At 36.3% G+C, this 19,315-nt stretch overlaps 1 protein-coding gene across 1 annotated transcript in view; it reads right to left on the bottom strand.

The window, feature by feature from the left end:
• The window catches only part of MYOM2 (myomesin 2), a 79,077-nt gene that overhangs the window by 21,243 nt on the left and 38,519 nt on the right, over positions 1-19,315 (bottom strand). Inside the window, exons 16-25 of the mRNA XM_027690192.1 lie at positions 16,353-16,527; positions 14,879-15,000; positions 12,557-12,744; positions 9,952-10,078; positions 5,597-5,775; positions 5,330-5,444; positions 4,583-4,739; positions 4,375-4,481; positions 2,451-2,495; positions 1,850-1,986 (exon numbers count right to left, since the gene is read on the bottom strand). Of these exons, the coding sequence (XP_027545993.1) occupies positions 1,850-1,986; positions 2,451-2,495; positions 4,375-4,481; positions 4,583-4,739; positions 5,330-5,444; positions 5,597-5,775; positions 9,952-10,078; positions 12,557-12,744; positions 14,879-15,000; positions 16,353-16,527 (1,352 nt within the window). The remainder of the gene's footprint in view (positions 1-1,849; positions 1,987-2,450; positions 2,496-4,374; positions 4,482-4,582; positions 4,740-5,329; positions 5,445-5,596; positions 5,776-9,951; positions 10,079-12,556; positions 12,745-14,878; positions 15,001-16,352; positions 16,528-19,315) is intronic.

The following is a 19,315-nucleotide window of genomic DNA, read 5'->3' as shown; positions in this document are numbered from 1 at the left end:
AAAAAAAAAAAAAAAAAAAAAAAAAAAAAAAAAAAAAACCAAAATAGAAAGTGATACCTTATAAAAGTTTTAAGTTTATGGACATTCCTTCATTGTCAAGTGCCTCACAACATATATGTAAAACTAGTAGTGTGAGCCTCAGAGAGTCTCTGGGAACAGCATGTCTTGCTGGTGTGGAGTCCAAGGCTGTACTTGAAGCAGCCTTTTTCTTGAGCTATTTTTCTAAAATACTTGTGCTTAATGCTGCTCTGTGTTTAAATTCTCCTCTCTTTGGCTGTTGGTCATCTAGTTACCCAAAATAAACACAGATTTCTGAGAGTTAAACCTTGCTCTTTTTTTCTGGTATGAGTAGGCTCACTGTGCAACAGGAATTCTATACTGCAAAAAAGATTCAAGTTAAATATTGGCATTCTTTTCAGGTATTATCACATTTTAGTAACATGGTAATAAGCAACTATAATATCCAGGAAACTACTGGCCTATCAGCCTGATCTCGGTGCTAGAGAAGGTTGAGAAGCAAATCATCTTGTAAGCCATCATGCAATATGGACAGGACAAGCAGGGGATCAGGCCCTGCCAGCATGGCCTTGTAAAAGGCAGGTCCTGTTTGACTGACCCGATCTTCTTCTATGACAAGGTGACCCACTTATTGGATGCGGGAAAGGCTGTTGTTGTTTACCTGGAATTAAGTAAAGCCCTTGACACTTTCCCACAGCATTCTCCTGGAGAAACTGGCTGCTCATTGCTTGGATGGGTGCACTGACTCCTGGCTGAATGGCTGGGCCCAGAGTGGTGGTGAATGAGGGTACATCTGGCTGGTGGCCGGTCACAAGTGGTGTTCCTCAGAGCTTAGTACTGGGGCAAGCTTGTTTAATGTCTTTATCAGTGATCTGGATGAGGGGATCAAGTTAGGTGGGAATGTTGATCTGCTGGAGGGTAGGAAGGCTCTGCAGAGGGATCTGGACAAGTTGAATAGGTGGGTCGAGGCCAAAGGTATGAGGTTCAACAAGGCCAAGTGCCAGGTCTCACACTTGGGTCACAACAACCCCATGGAGTGCTACAGGCTGGGAGAAGAGTGGCTGGAAAGCTGCCCAGTGGAAAAGGAGTGGGGGGTGCTGGTCAACAGATGCTGAACATGAGCCAGCAGTGTGCCCAGGTGGTCAGGAAGGCCAAAGGTATCCTGGCCTGTATCAGAAATAGTGTGGCCAGCAGGACCAGGGCAGTGTCATCCCACTGTACTTAGCACTGGTGAGGCCACATCTCTAATCATGGGTTCACTTTCAGGCCCCTCACTACAAGAAAGACATTGAGTGCTGGAGCATGTCTAGAGAAGGTCAACAGAGCTGGTGAAGGGTCTGCAGCACAAGTCTTATGAGGAGTGGCTGAGGGAGCTGAATTTGTTTAATTTGGAGAAAAGGAGATTTAGGGAAGACCTTATCACTCTCTACAACTACCTGCAAGGAGATTGTAGTGAGTTGGGGGTCGTTCTCTCCTCCCAAATAACAAGCAATAGGACAAGAGGAAACGGCTTCAAGTTGCACCAGGGGAGTTTAGATTGGATATTAGGAAAAAATCCTTCATTGAGAAGGTTGTCAAGCATTGGAACAAGCTGTCCAGGATAGGGGTTGAGTCACCATCCGTAGAGATGTTTCAAAGACGTGTAGATGTGGCACTTAAGGACATGGTTTAGTGGCAGACTTGACAGTGTTAGGTTCACTGCTGGAATCCATGATCTTAAAGGTCTTTTCCAACTTAAATGACTCTATGATTCTATGGTAACAATAGAATACCTATTATTGCATAAAGGTTTATTAAACGAAATCACTTGTACATAGTAATATGTACTTACATCACTGTTTTCAACTTCTTTATCATTAATAACAAATCTGAAGGTAGAATCTGGAGATAAGCTTTCAGCCTGAATCCAGAAACGAACTTCTCCTTTCTCGAGAACCTCATAAGCTAATTCTGATTTCAGAGGTATTGCTACAGAAAGAAAAGGATCAAAAGTCAATAACACATGAAACCCTGTGAGAAATGCAAATACCATAGTAAAATACTAGCAACTCCCTTTTATTTATGCATATCAAATAAATCTTATGCAGGGAAAGGCCTCTAATGCAGTCTTTGGCTGATTTTTAAATTAATTTCTCAAAGAGAGAAAAGAATTTACAGCTTACACATTCTGTAAGGATTTGTCTAGGAACAACCTATAGTCTATTGTCAAAGTTAAACTTCAAAGACGTTTAGGAATGATGATTGTATTCAATGTCAACTAATATTCTTCTGAACAAACTGAAAGATAAGGAAGTAAGTTGTTCCATGAAAAATGAAGCTGCCATGAAAAATGCAGTCGCCATTGTCTCAGGAAGAATCTTTTGGAACTCCAGTCATTAGTATGTTATTATATTTCTTCTAGAATACCACACAGATTCAGATCTTTAACTTACTTGGATTCTTTATTTCATAGCTTAATGCCATCAAATGTTCAAGCTCTGAAAATAAGAAAAATATTCATGTTTTAATTTATTCTGAAAAATGTGAAGAGTGTCCAATGCACAAAATGCAGTCAAATGAGTGTCAAGGAAGGCACATATCAACATAAGCAAAGTGTTCTCCTTAATATGTGAAATACCTCACTCTCTTCAGAAAATGATGACTAAAAAATAAAATTTAGAAAACTTAAAATTCTCTTACATGGATTTAGCAAGTCTTCCTGTTCCATGCATGTTCAGGCATACTTTCTTATGCAAGAAAATTTATCAAGGGCCAGAGAAAATTTAACAAGGACCAAAACCTACTTTAAACTTAAAAAACAGTAATATAAAAGAAAGATGGGAAACAATAGCGTCTAAGCAGTGTATGAAGTTCCTTTATCTGCTGACTTCTTTCCTCATACTGTCCCTGAAAAGTTTGTTTTACTGTGGCAGGAGACAAGATTGAGTGCAGGATAGTCTGAAAACAGTACAGAAAGTTCTGTTTGATGCACTAGATGCTCAGGAAGGCTATGTGAGAATCCAGAAATCACTTTGTCAGATTTTCATACTAATCCTATTTATCATATTAGTTACAAATAAAGATCTGGAAAATTAATATTACTGCCAATTCCAAATTTACAGATAATGTAAAGACCAGAGAAAGTTAACATGGATTTATGACATGGTCAAGGATCTATCAAAATTACAGGAGAATTTATAGCATTTTAGGGAGCAAACGAACAGTAAAATAATAGGTTTCAGTACTAAGATGCAAAATCTGAAACTTGTGCAGAGATCCAGCACAAACAAAATTGTAATTTTGAGTGAGAGATATGATTAAGGAAGACATGGGCTAAGGGGGGGATGGGAAACACCTTCAATGTTCTTAACAAAAAATCCTTCAAAGGTAGAACGAGATGGTGACATGGTGACGAGATCCATGGAGACATTTCAAGAGTGATGCTTCAAAACTAAGCCAGAGGGCAGTTCTCATGATAAAATGCATTGGAAAATTAAAAATATTGCAAATTTATCTTCCTTAGAAGGAGTAGATATTGGTAATGACTAAGAGTCCTCATAAATCATCCAGGTCCTGGAGAACCTTTTGGGTTTGTTTTTTTGCCTGCACATGGATTTATTCTCAACACCTACTTGGAAAGGGTGGTTTGACAAGTTTCTCACAGTAATAAAAGTCCTGCCTACTGTAAGACTCACACTTAGTCTCATCTCCTCTCCTTAAATGACTTAGAAGGACGGTAAGCAGAGGAATTTTCACGCTTAAGGAATTGGGCATAGCAATTACAGCCTGAGGACTGGGAAAGCACCACAGTAACTTTTATGCTACGTAAAATAGTAAACTCTCCTCTTTGCCTTTTATGTTAGCACCTTACAGTGACAAAACAAAGTCAGACTGAAGCAAATTCATTGCAACTCCAATGAAACAAAATAGCTACAATGAAATAAAGTAAAACTAATCTAAATGTAAGACAAATTATAATTTGACCCAATGTATTCAGATCTTGTTAAAGTATCATTCTTTTTCTCACTAATTTCCTACATCTCGGTTGTATGAAACTGTATGTTCCCCAAGCCCAACTGAAAGTGCAACAGACATTTGCAAACATCATTATAATCCCAGCATAAAGAAAACAATTCTGATTTGGCATATTCTTTATCTTTAAAAAAAATATATATATTGCCTGAAGTTATCCCAGCTTTCATCATTATGATAATCAGAAAAGTAAGTAATAAAGCCTGTTTTGCAGTCTTTTTTGTTTTTCCTTAATGTGTAAGAAAGAATGTGAGAGCTGTGGGTTTCTTTTTTTTTTTCTTGGGCATTTTTTAGTGCACTTGAGGTGATACAATGAAGTAAGACTTCAGATTTTAAGGTCCTTACCTTTCTCATCCATAACAAAGCTAGATGAAATCCCATCTGTGTCACTAACTGAGATAGAGTAAGTTCCCAAGTCTGATTTATCAGGATTTTTGAAGTACAGCTTAGAACTAAAATCACCAAAAAAGAACATAATTAGTTGGGTTTCACATGTTATTGAGCTTTTTAACATGACAAATTTCTACTAATTTGATAGATTGGTACGACTTACTGATTTCCTTCTGTTTCAATCTTAAACTTATCAGAATCCTCAATCTCTTCGTAAGATTTACCCCATGCAAAGTGAGATGCATCTGTAGCTTCTTTACACTCAAAAGCCAGGTAAATATTACCCTCCTCATCCACACCTGAATAGATTTCTTTTGTTCCTGCAAAATAGGAATCAACTCAAAGCTCAAGGCTGCACTTTTCGTTCAAGATGCAATTCATAAATTACTAAAGCCCACACAAATTTTGTCCATCTTCTCTAACAGATACTGATTTTATTAGCAGGTTTTAAAGCAGGTTTATATCACATTCTGACTCGGCAATATATACTAGCAAGTTTCTTACTCTACACAAAATAAAGAATGCTAAAACTAATAAATGCCTATTGATAAACATATAAATAAGATGTAACTGAATATGAGAACATATGAAAATTTTAAATAAACCAAATCTATTACTACTCTTGAAGCTTTAATAAATGTTTTGTTCATACTTTTTTTCCAGTCACAGCAACTAGAACCTTTTCTAGAACAAAAACTATAATAACTGATTATCAAATAATCTCTGCAGTAAGTAAAAATTCTTATCACTATCTCTGCATCTACATGATTTTTTCTTTAAGTTTTAAGGTTAAGAGCTTCTTAACTCCTGAAATACTTATCTGTGATAGAATATCAGATCAGATTGATTAAATTCAATTCTAAGTATTTTAGCATTTTAGAAACAGAGGAGATTAAACAGTTCATTTTACCTGGCCGTGCCACAACAAGCACTGGTTCAGATATCTCAGATGACTTGCCCACCCCAGCATCATTCACTGCACGAACTTTGAAAACATAGGTGTGACCCTCATGTAAATCAGTGACCTTGAACAAGATAAAAGGCAATTTAAAAAACAATCCAAACTATTTTGTTTACTTATATGAAGATGTTAGCAGAAGCCAAAGTTCAAATAATTTTGCACTCAATCAGAAGTTTTTAGAACTCAGTTTTGAATTAATAGTAATGAAAGTGTTACCTTAAGATAGCGCTTTGAAGTAGGTTTTTCATTAGCAGTGATCCAGTCTTCTGTATCTACTTCCTTATAGTCCACTAAATACCCAGTTATAGAGCTTTTGCCTTCATAAACAGGAGCTTTCCACAGAAGAACCAGTGATGTATTTCTAACTTCACATATCCTGAGATCATAGGCAGGACCTAAGATATTTCAAATATTGGAAGTTCACTTCATTATAATGAAGTTTTTCAAATTGTTCCTGTAAAGGCCAAAGTGTACCTCTATAATTTTGAATGTGTTTGCTTTCAAAAATCTTATCCTCTCCAACAAACCTGGTACACATGGTATTTAGGTCATTTTCCCCTCATATCTGTATACAGCAATATCTGCTTTATACAGTGACTGACATTAGTATGCTTAGCTAGATCTCAGTAACTCTGTTTTAAGGGAAAGGTAATTATGTGGAAGATTCATGCAGATTAAGATTTTCCAACAAGTAAGAGAGGTTTCTTGTCTATTATTTAATTCACCATCCCTATATCAAAGATACTTCACTGAGTCTGGTTCAGGTTCAAAATTTAACATTGGGATTTTATTTGTTTTGTTGCTATACATGAGCTTTGATCTTTCAGAGTAATCCAAAACCCACTGGCACCAGGGGACTTTAGATCCTCATTCTGAAGTCTCAGGACTTTAGGCTTCTCATTCCATGATAGAAGATTTTTTTTATTATGAGCTGGATAGCTATAGCCAGGAGGAGCTTCTCAAGATTATATCTGTTAGGAGAAAAATTTACACCAAAAACATCCTGATGCTCTACAGATGAGAGTTTATACACTTGCAGCTACCAGGTTATGTTCTCCCTACTGTACTTTCTCTCTCCTTCACATAACTGTTCTAGTGCCATTCAGTTTAACTTATAGTAATTGTTTTTTACTATACTCTTGAAATTCATTTGTATCAGTAAAAAATATCAAGAGTAAAGGCATAATCATGACAGTTTCCTACCATGTTCAAAACACCCATGACAGAATACTCATATTCGGCCAAATAACATAACTTACTTCTTAGCTTTAGATTTAGAGTAAGGAAAGCTGAAAGTGCTCGAGATTTAGGGATTTTCTCTGTTTTCAAGGTATTACTTTTCGCTACAGCACATCTCATCATTTAAAACAAATTTTAAAAAAATTAGAAAAGAGTGAAAAAACCTTAAAAATAAATCTAACTGCCATTCCAGCCTACATGATGTTAACCAGTGATGAATGAACATAGATTTTGTAAAGGATGATATTCAGTAAATATAAAAGAAAAAAAAAGAAAACATTAGAAAAGTGTTTCTCCAAAGTAGATAAACACACTTCAGAAAAGAAACATATTAAATAAGTGTTGCAGTCCTTATAAGGGTAAATACCATATTTCTCATGAAAAGACTGCAATTTTCAAGGAACCTAAAGCCTTCCCTCAGGGATCTTTAAGAATCCCAATCTAAATGTCTGTATATACACAGATAATTAAAATTTCCTCTGTCAAATACACCTGCTAGAAATCTAGACAGTAGAAGAAAAACTGTAATGAAGTATGCTCTATTCTGAGGATTCTGAGACCCCAGACATTTCATTTTATTTCAAGTAATATAAAATAATCCATTAGTTATCATTGCTAACTCATAGAAACTCACAGAGATACCTAAGACAAGAGTTCTGCAGAAGGATGAAATAATTATGAACTCTGGGCAAGGAATCCGTTACTTATGCTGGAAATCCTGCAAAGGGCTTTGGCCTTTCAAAGGAAACCTCCCTTCCATATCAAAAGGTGAAAGAATATTTCGTTGACAGTGGGAGTATATTGCAGTCACATTACATTAGTCTTCAGTATCTTTTGTAAGTCAGGGAAGACAGTCAGGCTCTTTCTCGCAGTTTTAAATCTCAATTATTTGTTTTCATTACTGCTAAGACATTGTTTTAAAATGTATTTTAAAAAGCTTGTGAAATATTATAAAAGGTTTGGAGATTTATTTTTGGAGGGAGGGGGTGAGAGCAATGCTATTTGCTTTTGGTGGTTTTTTTTAAGCAGGAGGAATCCAATACTGTCTGTTCATCTCATTTAATAATGAGAACAATGTAATCAGCCAAAGATTAAAAAGGTCAGATTGTTCATTATGAAAATGGAAATTTCACTTTCTTCATTTCCTGAAAGTGCCTTTTATTCGATTTCTTTCTCTATCATTTAAAATGAAGGATAATCTTCACTTGCTTACACATTAGGAAGTTTCACTGATGTTTTGAAAACACTGTAGAGAGTATAAATCACAGATCCTTTCTTTAAGAAATATAATTGTTCAACTGTTGATGCATATATACTAAATATTACAAGATGATATGAAAATGTAATTAACAGAAAGTGAGTTAAGGTCAGGAGATTAAACATTTTGCTGTTGACAGCTTTGCTATATCATTAAATCCATACAGTAAGATTTATGAACTCAGAAGAATTTAGCTATAAAATGTAGAGAATAACTCTCTGACAAACAGTTTTGCAGAAAAGAACCTGGGCATTAAAAAGAATTAAACTTGCAATTTAGCAAACCAACATAAATTTTATTTAAAGGGCAAATGGAAGGTGGATATGTAAGCAGACAAATGAGTTGTAGGAGGTGGAATTTCCATGCTCAGCATTAAAAAATCTTCATTTGAAATAGTGTCTCCAGTTTTTGCACTGCCATTCCAGAAATAAATGAACCAACCAGAAAAAGTTAGAAGAAAAGCAAAAAAATTGTTTATTTAGCAATAGGGAATACATACTCTATGGAGAAGGCTGTAGAAAGAAAGATTCAGGAATATTAGAGAAATGTGTAAACTGTAAGCATATTAGGAACGGATCTTGTCCAAAGAACCTGGACCTTTTAATGAGAAATCTTTAAGGGTGGATTAGACAAGCCTCTGCCAGTGAGACAGGTATAGCTGACCTGCAAGTGGGCAAGCAGCTGATTTAGACAACATTTGAGAGTTTGTCCTCATAAACAATTCCATGATCTTACTGAATTTTTTCTTGTTCCAGGTAAGCATATAGCAAAGAAAAAAACCTGAAACTTCCCTGTCAGCTTATGCCACCTCACTAATTATTTCGATAGTCTTACAAATCCAGATTTACAGGATGTGTGGGTTTTTAATTTACTGAGAAAACAACCGTGTGAACATTTAGGCACAGAACAGATGCTTGTCGGTGTCAAATAGCTCCTGATGACATAAACAAGTATTAGAGTGGATCTTTAATTGCACACCAAAGCTTAATGTCATAAATAGAATTCGATATAACAATACAGAAGTATTTTACAGCATTTGGGAGAAAAGAAGGTAGAAATGTCTTAAAGTGGTAGGTGCCTGTGTTTTCATTATGGGCTGTACTTGTAACACACTTTTTTAAAGCAAATTAATCCAGACATCAGGTCTTTACTAACATTCAGCAAATGTGTTGCTCAGTATGAGTGAGGGTGTTACAGTGTTATAAAATAAGCAGAACAGGCCTTCAAAAACCCTTTCATAGCTTATTTAAGGACCTCAAGCATTGCTGAGGTGGACTAATTCCTTAGATGTCTAACATGTAGGCACAATTTATATCCTTACATGAGGTAGATTACAGTTGAACTTCCTTTTTGTGGGGGTCTCGAATTCACAGTATTGCAATTGACAGTGGTCAGCTCTATTCACACTGCTAAACTACAGACAACTTAAACACAGGTTTTGAGCACTAGCACATAATCATGCCTACTGTATGTTTGTTAGCACATTTGTTCTAACACCTGGCTAATAATACTCTCTCAGGTAACACCTAGGTACAATCTAGGGCAAACACATGTATGTGGGCACACCAGTTGAGACTGGGAGACATTAGCTATGCTACTTGTCTCTATGTCAAGAAACAGGCCCCTTTTACGTGTTATTTATGAATAAAGACTAACATAGTTTTGGAGTCTGAAACTCCAGGAATATTCTGGACGGCATTTATGGTGCAGAGATGCCTATATATTGTACAGGTGGTGAGTGTGAAGTGGAGCTTATAGGGCTTGAAGAGCTGATAGAGAAACAAACACAGATTAAATGCTCAAGACTTTCTGCTCTGAGCTGATGTGGGCAGTGAAAGAAAGGGACAGTCAGCAAGGTGAGTAAAGGTCAGCTATTTCCCAGGAGATTCAGTGTCATCAGTGGGGATGTAGAGAGAGTTTTAGCAGGAGATCTCAAAAGCAGGGGCAGTCTCAAGAGGTAATATGGAAGAAATTAAGCAAAAGACATCCAGCAGAGTTTGGCTGGAACATTACACTAGCTGTGTTTTAAGGAGTTTATATTGCACTGAAATTCATGAAGAACTAATAGACTTACCAGGTTCTGGCATAGTCCAGGCTTTGCACTTAAAATGCTCACTGGGATCTGAAGGTTGGCCTATTCCAACCAGATTTGCAGCAGCAACTTTGAATTCATAGAAGGCATCTTCTGTCAAATCCTCTACCTTTTTTATTTTGAGAAAACAATTCAATATATCAAAAGCCATGGCTTATATTCATTTAATAAATACTTGAAAATAAGCATTGATTAATTAATTATCAGGCCTCACTGCTGTGCTGGAGGACCTAATTTGAAGATTTTACTCTTAAACCAAACACACTGCAGAGTTCTATATTATACATTCATGTTTTGGTGACATTATCCTAGGAATAACAGCATTCATATATTGGCATAAAAAGCTGTCAAAGGTTAGAGCAGAGGTCCAGGGAGCCCAATCAATGAATGACCACTAGCAGATACTTACGGGTGAGTGTTCTAAGGTGAAATACCTTCTTGCATTGCGTGTGAATGGCTATTCATAGACCATTCACTTAAGCAAGAGTCAAAATAGTGTTTTGGTTTAAAGAGATTGCAGTGGACTGACCAAGGAAGAAAGGAAACCAACAGGAAATTTAAAGTAAAAACAATCCAGTTATTTCCACACTGTGCTGATATAACTCTGGGAAAGAGTCCCTCAATAATTTCTTTCTGGCTTGTATGCATCTTGCTCTTAATGTTACCTGCCATTATAAAGCGAGAAAGTAAGCACTGGAAATAGGATGAGCAGAATCCATGTCACTCCTCTGCAAACATCCCTGGTAAATTAATCCTGACTTATCTAATGAGCCCACCCCCACATCAGCATCTCAGATTTTGAGATCAAAGTAGAGGACTAAAAGGCCTGAATATCTTGATACCCCGATCACCTCATGGTAGGAGCCTTCTTCCAGACCACCTAAATACAAAAATCCAGGTCTTCTACACCTCATTCCTCTGCATAATTTTCCCACTTATATTTAATCATATGTCTCAAGAGAAGGAGGCAGCTGAGGGTAGAACTTCTACTGGAGATACCAAAGAATTTTAGGTTTTCATTAATAAATAAACTATAATTATGTTCTCTGCGAAAATGTGAGCTAAAAAAGGATTTTGGTGTAATTTTTTTTAATGGTAAAAAACATGTGATGGGATGGTAACAAACATATGATGGGGTAGCATCAAATACAAGACCAAAGCTAAGAAGGTAGGCACTAAGCTAAGAAAGGTCAGGCACTAAAATAATTTAGACATAATTTCCTGAAGCCAGAGTGTTATATATGTGACTCACAAGACAGAATAACAGCTCAGCCTGTAAAAATTATTTTGAAATACCAGGTTATTAAGGGAAAGAATATTTGTGGGATTCCCATGGAATTATTTAATCAGAGAAGGTTAAACCTTTAGTGATTTCCCGGTGCTACACTGTATATCTTGGGGCATTCTCTGCTTGCAGTATGTCATAAAATATTCTGTGCTACTAAAAGCTGTCCTGGTTTTATTTCCCATCAGTATTTCAGATTCCAGTCATTCAAACTTATATACGAAGAGTCACCTTCAGGCACAAATACAGTTACTGGCAGGACTGACACTTAAATATCCAATTAAACTCTGAATGGTGGCCCCTACTTTACATTACTCATTTGTTTACAAATGCATTAAAACTAAAAATAACTGGAAAACAATCCTTAGTATTGTCCTTTGATGCCTATCCTATGCTCCGTTTTTCATTTCTCAACACCCCTGCTCCTTCTGCTAAGTCAGAGATGGCAGTTATAAAATCAGTCACAAGCACACATACACCTGAGTATTGCCAACTGCCTTCTGTGCGTAAAACCCCCTTCCTCAGCTCATCTGCAACATTATTTTCTACTTTAGTGTCAAACAACAGTAAGACTTACTTCTGCCCTGAGGTTTATAGGAAGATTGCTGACTTGCAGAAATAAAATTTTAAGTATTTGTGAGTAAAATCTCATTGTTTAACTTAATTTAACAAGCGTCAGATTGATCGATTGCTTGCTATATCCTATCTCCCTAACTTTTCCTCAAGGAAGTTCACATCCAAATTTTCCTCTTTTAAGAAACATTTAATACATTGTAAGCGCAACCAGAACTGGTACTCTGTAAAGGAGAAGATGAGATATAAAGTTAGGTTCATTAATATACATCTTTTTTCAGCTGAAGGCAGATTTTGAGAGTAAGAACAGGGACAGTTATATTTTTTCTCAACCCAACTCCATTTCATTTACATCTCCAGTTCTACACACAGCACAGTCATTGGCCCTGCTGAACACTTCCATCCCTCTCTGTATGTCGTTACAGTGGTGCTACGTATAGTGATCATTAATGAAAATAGTTTGTGAAGCATTTTATAGCTCAACTTTTCCCTTGTGAAGAATGTGCTTCATGCTGTTCCCTCAAAAATTTTCTCATTTGAATGGCCTTATTTGTCTCAGAATTTCATAGCAGGGGGTGGCACTGATTCTCTACCCCAGTTTTTAGCCTTGTTGGACTCCATATAGAGGTGCCTAGTTTTGTTGTAGTATTTAAAGAACTTCTGTGTAAAAAAAACCCAAAGAAATAGTACAAATCAACTCCAAAAACATAATGATTAAAAAATACCAACCGTATAAATTGTCTGAGTAATAAGGGAAGAATTGACTTCATGCCAGTTTTGATGGTTAGCTTCTCGTTTATCCATATAATAACCAAGGATTGGTGAACCTCCACTGTATGTTGGTGCTTTCCAACCAAGGGTCATTGAATGACCATCACAGTTCAGAAGTGTGATACCATGAGGATATGATGGACAAGCTATAAGGAAATAAGCAACCTGAGTTAGGATAGGGTCTAAAACACTGCAGTGTAGAAGTTGTTTAGCATTTTTGGTATTGATTCTGTTTTCTGCAGCATACTGCTGTCAGCTGCACACTGGTAGAAAAGCAGCTCTAAAGTTGCTAATCAGCATTCATTTTATCACCAGATATAAATGTGAAAGCTTTTGAAACATCTGACTAATGTTCTGCCCTCTCAGGAGATAGCAGGAAGGAATAGATGATCTTTGGTATTGAAATCGTAATGACAAGAAGTCTCTCCAGACCAAATATTATTGTAGTAGATGGAAAGGGATCAGAAGGTCTTTTCCTGCTAAGAAACAAATAAGCCACTCAAGTACTTCTGGAATACAGTAAAAATCATCCAATTAAAAAAAAAAAAAGGGTATGAACTTGAAAGAAATTAAGTCATAGGACTGACTCATCTATAGCCCTCATGGTTTTCCTCTCCTATCCTGATATTATATGCTTTCTTCAGACTTGTCCTATAAGGAATAGCAAATATTTAGACTTTCAGTAATTTAACTTATGTTGAGACAGAAAAGCAATTTCCTTCATGAGTTTACCTGCATGGGTTTACTCCCATTTATATCACAAGCAGAAGTGTCACAAAGTCATCTTCCTAGAGATGAAGAAAACTCTTTTTCTGGGCTTTTTATTCCCCAACTACTAGCAAGCACCCCTTCTAGCAAGCAGTTTTGGATTTGCCATCCATGCTTGAAAGTTTGCCCAAAGATACCCCTTTCTTGACATTGATGTGCTGCAGTCTGTGCAGGCTAAGCACTCGGCCCTAAAGCTCATATGATATTTTCAGTTGAATTACGAGTATAATTTGAGAGAATGTAACCTACCTTATTCAGAAGAGAATACATTAACAAAGGCCCTTATTATGGTCCCTGATCTTGCAGCTATACTAGTGATCAGCATAAAAACAGAGAGTAATCAGCAGAACTGGCCTTTTGTTATTTTTTTTTCCGATAGGCCTTCTCAAAGGCCATGAAATGTGGCCTTTGCATTTATTGCTATTTCTTGGTAAATAAGAATGACCATAGCAAACTCCTATAAATACCCTTAAAATAATACTACAGAAAGATTCTAGCCATGTAAGTCACCTATAGTCCCGCTAAATTCCTGTTAAGGCTACCGAAATGGATAAAAGCCATCCACATCCTGTAAGGGTGTGTAAGATCCATGTGCTCTGTGTTTGGTGACATACCCCATGCAACCCTCATCTTCAAAACAAACAGTGACAAAGTAATAGGTGCAAGTGCATTTACAATGCAGTGGTGATAGGCATACAAATGTCCATGCACCACCTACCCATATGAGACACACTCCGTCCTAAAACAATCAAATAGAGTAACTTTGTCAGTAACATCCAAATTTATCATCCATTTATCCAAATTTATTAGCCATTCTGAATTATAAATCTTCTAAAGGATTATTTCTGACAAGTATGTCTATTGGTCTTCTCCAAGAGGCAGAGGTCACTCAGCTGGGGAAAAGGTGTTCTGTTTTAAATTTTTCAGTATGAAACTGAAACTGTACAGAAATAAAAATTGGACCATAGTAGCCCAGATCTGTGTACTTTTTTCTCTAATTATCCAGCCTTTCACTCAACATGTATCATTCCCATTGAAGGTTGCACAGTTGATCTTACACAGAAATTTTGTTTATAGATACATTGTGCTCCAAACTGGAGCAGACGAAGAGAATTTTCTGTTTGGTTCAGCCACACAGTAATAACGTTTGCCAAGACTCTTCTTAATGGAGCAATGTTTTGCACTGCTCCAAGTCACTCAGAAACTATTCATCTAATTTAATCAAAATTTAAGTTTCTTTGATACAGCCTATGAGTAGAAGGCAACCTTTTCATTACAGTGCATCTTGCCCAATATTTCTAACAGGTATTATGAATAGCTTTTTTTATAAAAGAATTTTATACAGTATTTTCTGTAGAATAGCCACACGCCAGAACATAGACATCATTAAGCAGATGTGCTGGACGGCTGCAAGATATACTGTTACAGCAAATCAGACCAAAGGACATGATTACTGAAAATATGTGATTCATTCAAGAAACAAGAAGCTGAGTTGCACAGAATCACACTTACTAAGGGCTGCCTGTACTGTTACAGCCTCCGACTCTTGTGAGTTTTCACTCAATCCTACAGCATTTGCAGCCTTCACACGAAAGATGTACTGCTCTCCAGTCTCCAAACCATGAACAACAAACCTGGGTTAAAAAAATAGCATTACGTATTATTACTTTAAAGGAATCATTCTGTGCTGTAAGATGAAATTGTTGTAATGATTAAAAAGCTCGACTTCGTGAGTGTTTCACAAAGGAAAATATTTCCATGAGGGAAATTGTGATACAATGACATGCTGTTGTACAATAAAATAGAATAGGACACTGGAAAGAAAGTCACTCATTAGATTGCTAATGCTGATCTAGCAGGTAAAGTCAGATAGAATATAATATATTCCCCCTGAACTTTGGCTTGCTAAATTCTAATCTATTCTGGGAAGGGACTGTATTTTTCACTGTACTTTTGTAGTCACTATCAAAAATAGGTTTTAGTTTTGATCTGAGGTTCTAGGTAATTATTGTACTGGATAGAAAAGTCAGAACTATCCTATCGTAGAATATGTTCATGTATGAGCAAATTAAATGCTTTTTGTTATTTTTATTCTGTCCCAATCCCTTTGACCAAGAATTGGTCTATACTTTTTCTTTGATCAAATTCCCTGACTACTTGAAAAAAGGATTCAGCAGAATACAAAGTCACTCAAAACTAACTAATAACTGAAAAAAATACACTAAACAACATGATATGCTTGTTATAGAAAATACAATCTACACGTCTAAACTTTGCATTTGGCGAGTGATTCCAATAAAAGTAAGCATGATTGTCACAGAGGAAATTGATTGAAGAATCCTATAATGAAGTATTATATTTTTGGGTGGGAGTCAGAAATCATTAGAAATACAGACAGGGCTAGTGTCATGACAAGGGAACTAGGGACAGAGGCTGCTGTCCTTTATCCATAGATGTAGCAGATCAGGGAGCTCTGACATTTCTGGAATGGAACACCTGGATTCCTGCACAGTGGTGTCAGCAGCCAAAGTATTTTTTCCACCATATTTATAGCAGAAATGGCCTGACCTTTTGCAATTTTGTCCATGGACTACGATAAAACTTTTGAGTTTTCTTTCCTCACATTCATGTGAATCAGGTGTGTTTACCTCACAACACAATTCATACTTTAAGAAAGGTATTTATTTTATGCCTACTCATGTCCAAGACACTCAGAAGCATGTCTGTAGAACTGCTTTTATAACACAAAGTCATGGGGGAAAAAAAGGATGCTTCTCTTTGGAGAAAAAAAAAAGGGAGGTGGGGACAAAGTCTGCCATCTGCCCTGTGGTTTGGAAAGCTTAGCTCTAAGAGTCTGCAGACTGTTTTTCTTCACATTCATTCAATAGTCTCCTTCCATTATAACACCATGGCTTAGCGTGTAAATTGACTTAAAACTATCCTATATTTTTCAAACCTCCCAAAAATACAGATATATTGTCAGTACCTGTTATATTTAATAGGTTTATGGTTACTAGGTTCCCAGTGATTTGATCCCACCACAGAATAGTCAATGTAGTAGCCATATAAATCCTCTTCATGTTTTGGTTTATCCCATTGAACTACAACTGATGTCTTTGTATTCCTTGTGGCCACCACCTGACCAGGTGCAGATGAAACAACTAGGAAAAAAGAGAAAAAATGTATACTATTAGGAAACACATAAAGACAAAAATAATTAGAGCTAGATGAAACACTATATACTTTGGTCATATTTAATCACTAGAGCTATGACTTCTACCAGGTTAATGTCGTTATATGATACATATTTTAATGCATTTCTTTCACTCTAAGTCTGTACGCTTATATATATGTGTGTAAAAATATATTTATTTTTATATTTGTTTACTCAGAATACTCTAAGCTATGAGGTTCCTTACAAATCTGATTTTATATAGATTTTCTGAGAAGTCAATTATAGGAGAATATATTTCCAAATATTGGTGTGGATGAAGGCATTCAGATATGAAAATGATAACTCTCAAAATTACTCCCTCAAATGTACTCTCTCAAATAAGAGCTTGATGAACAACTCATGTCCCTGTAGCACTACTGCATTAGTAAGACATGCACATAAACTATAGAGGTATATCATGAGTGTTAAGAAATGCTCCCTTCGAGTCAACTAATGACAATACCAATTTAGAAAATATGGGTTTTTTAGGACAACTTTAGCATATATTTGAATGCAAAGACTTTAGCTAAACATAGCTAAATGATTTTCCAGAAGCATGGGAACATTGGTTAGAAGGGATTTCTGGGGATCATCTAGTTCATCCTATCAGAGAGAGTGGGATTACCGCCAACACTAAACTGGATTGTCAGTCATGGATTTGTCTAAGTCTTGAAAACCTCTGACAATGGAGATTTCACAGCTTCCCTGCACAACCTCTTCCATCACTTCACTCTTGCACTTCTTTCATTAAAAGAGTATGTCTAGTGTAACAATTTTTGGCTGTCACCTGTTTCTTTTGCCATCTGGCATTGCTGACAACAGTTTGGCACCATTATCTTTGTAAGTCACCAAACTAAACAAGCCCAGGTACCTCCACCCCTCTTCGGAGGTCTCAATCTCTAAGCCCCTGGCCATCTTGGTTGCTATTCAGAGGACTTCTCCAGCTCCTCCGTAACCATCCCTCTAGAATAAGGAAGCCAGAACTGGAACCAATACTCCAGGACCAACCTCAGCAGCACCAAGCAGAAGTGGATAAAGCTTCCTTTGATCTGTTGACTACAGTTCTCCCAAGGTAGCAAAGTATGCATTTAACTTTACAACAAATGAAAGTTCATTGTTGGTTTATATTGATCTAAACACCTGAACATGCATAAATAGAATCAGACATATTGAGATCTAAATCGAAAAAAAAATCTTGATAAGAACCAACACACAGTCTGTACACTATGAAATATCTATCTGAGCTTTCATAATGTAAGAAACGAAGGCAATGTCTCAGCCTAGCATGACAGGTTAAGAAAGTCATCCACTACTTGCCTATTTAAAGCATTTTAGTTTTCTCAGATTGATATATTGCAGAGAACTAGAAGCAGCATGAAATGAAAGGCATCAATTTTTTCCACTTAGTCCTTCAATATTAAAATAAAAATTAATACTTACAGACCAATGTACTTTATGAAATAAATCTGTAAGATCAAATGGATTCAGTTTTAGATAAACATCCCTGCATTTAGGCCTTTAAGTGTTAGTGTCTAAAAGCACATGTTCTTAAGCTGCCATTATAGTCCAAGACCTAAGGCTTAATTCAGTTACCCAAAAAAAATCACTCAGGGCCATTTTAGACCATCTGACACTTCTTCATTGAGCTGTCTTATATGACTCAGGAGATAATACCTGCAGTCCTCTGAAATGGCAAACTGAAAGCATTTGCAAAGGTACTAGATGTCTTCTTAGCAGTTAAACTGAGCCTCTGCTCAGTGCTTGGTAGAGTCCTGAAAATGATTCATCTCACCCCGATGCAGACACTCCACAGCTGGGTGCCATGGGGCAACTTATGGTCACATCAACCAACTTATTTTCCAGGCTCCAATTGCCACAGCGAGAGCAGAGACACCTACTGCACCTGTAGATACTTACATGAAGCACCTAAATTTAGATTTTTATCTCAGACTAAACAGTCTTTTACCACACAATTCAATTGCATAATATTAAACATCATTTTGGATGGCCTAAGATACCCAATCCATTCTGTAGTTTCTGCTAATAAGCTACCCATAATTGCAGTGTAATTATTGCCACCTCATGAAGTTGTGTCAGCTACTCTCAAGAATAACAAATGACACTACGTGAAGGCAACTAAAAGGAGCGATGTGTTTCTGATATATTTTAGCTCAGGTGCTAAAGTTCATCTCCAAAAATACTCCTGCAGTTTCTCTTTAAAATAGAATCTTCTGCTCTATGCTTTATTTAAAGCTGCGATTTATTCAGAATGATTTGCATTAACCCCTAAGGGATATCCTATTTTATGTACTAAGTGAAATAAATGCAGTGGGTTTTTTGCTACCTTGGGAAATATTGAATGTTATATGCATTAATGAGACATCAAATCAAGAATGTATAAAAGTATCATGTACAGTTACAGATCAAGCTGAAGATCTGGATTATATTCTTTAACATATCAGATATTGTAAATATTTTTTATATTAGTAACAAGTGTACTAGTAAGTTATGTGCACTTAAGGTAACAGCTATCAATACATAGAGCTGTTGTATGTGACCTCTGCAAAATTGCAAAAGCAAAACTAATATTTGAAAAATAAAATTTATAGACATTCCCTACATTTTCATTTGTGTTTTTGAATGTGGCCCCAGGATAAACATTTCATTTTCATTTGGGAAATTACCACTGAACATGTAATTGTATCTTCCCCTGTTTCTGAAATCTACTCAACTTT

This window comes from Neopelma chrysocephalum, unplaced genomic scaffold (assembly GCF_003984885.1).
Source record: "Neopelma chrysocephalum unplaced genomic scaffold, ASM398488v2 Primary Assembly neopelma1_80b, whole genome shotgun sequence".
NCBI classification, from domain to species: Eukaryota; Metazoa; Chordata; class Aves; order Passeriformes; family Pipridae; genus Neopelma; species Neopelma chrysocephalum.
The sequence above is the reverse complement of the archived record's forward strand: the minus strand, read 5'-3'. Positions and strand labels throughout refer to the sequence as shown.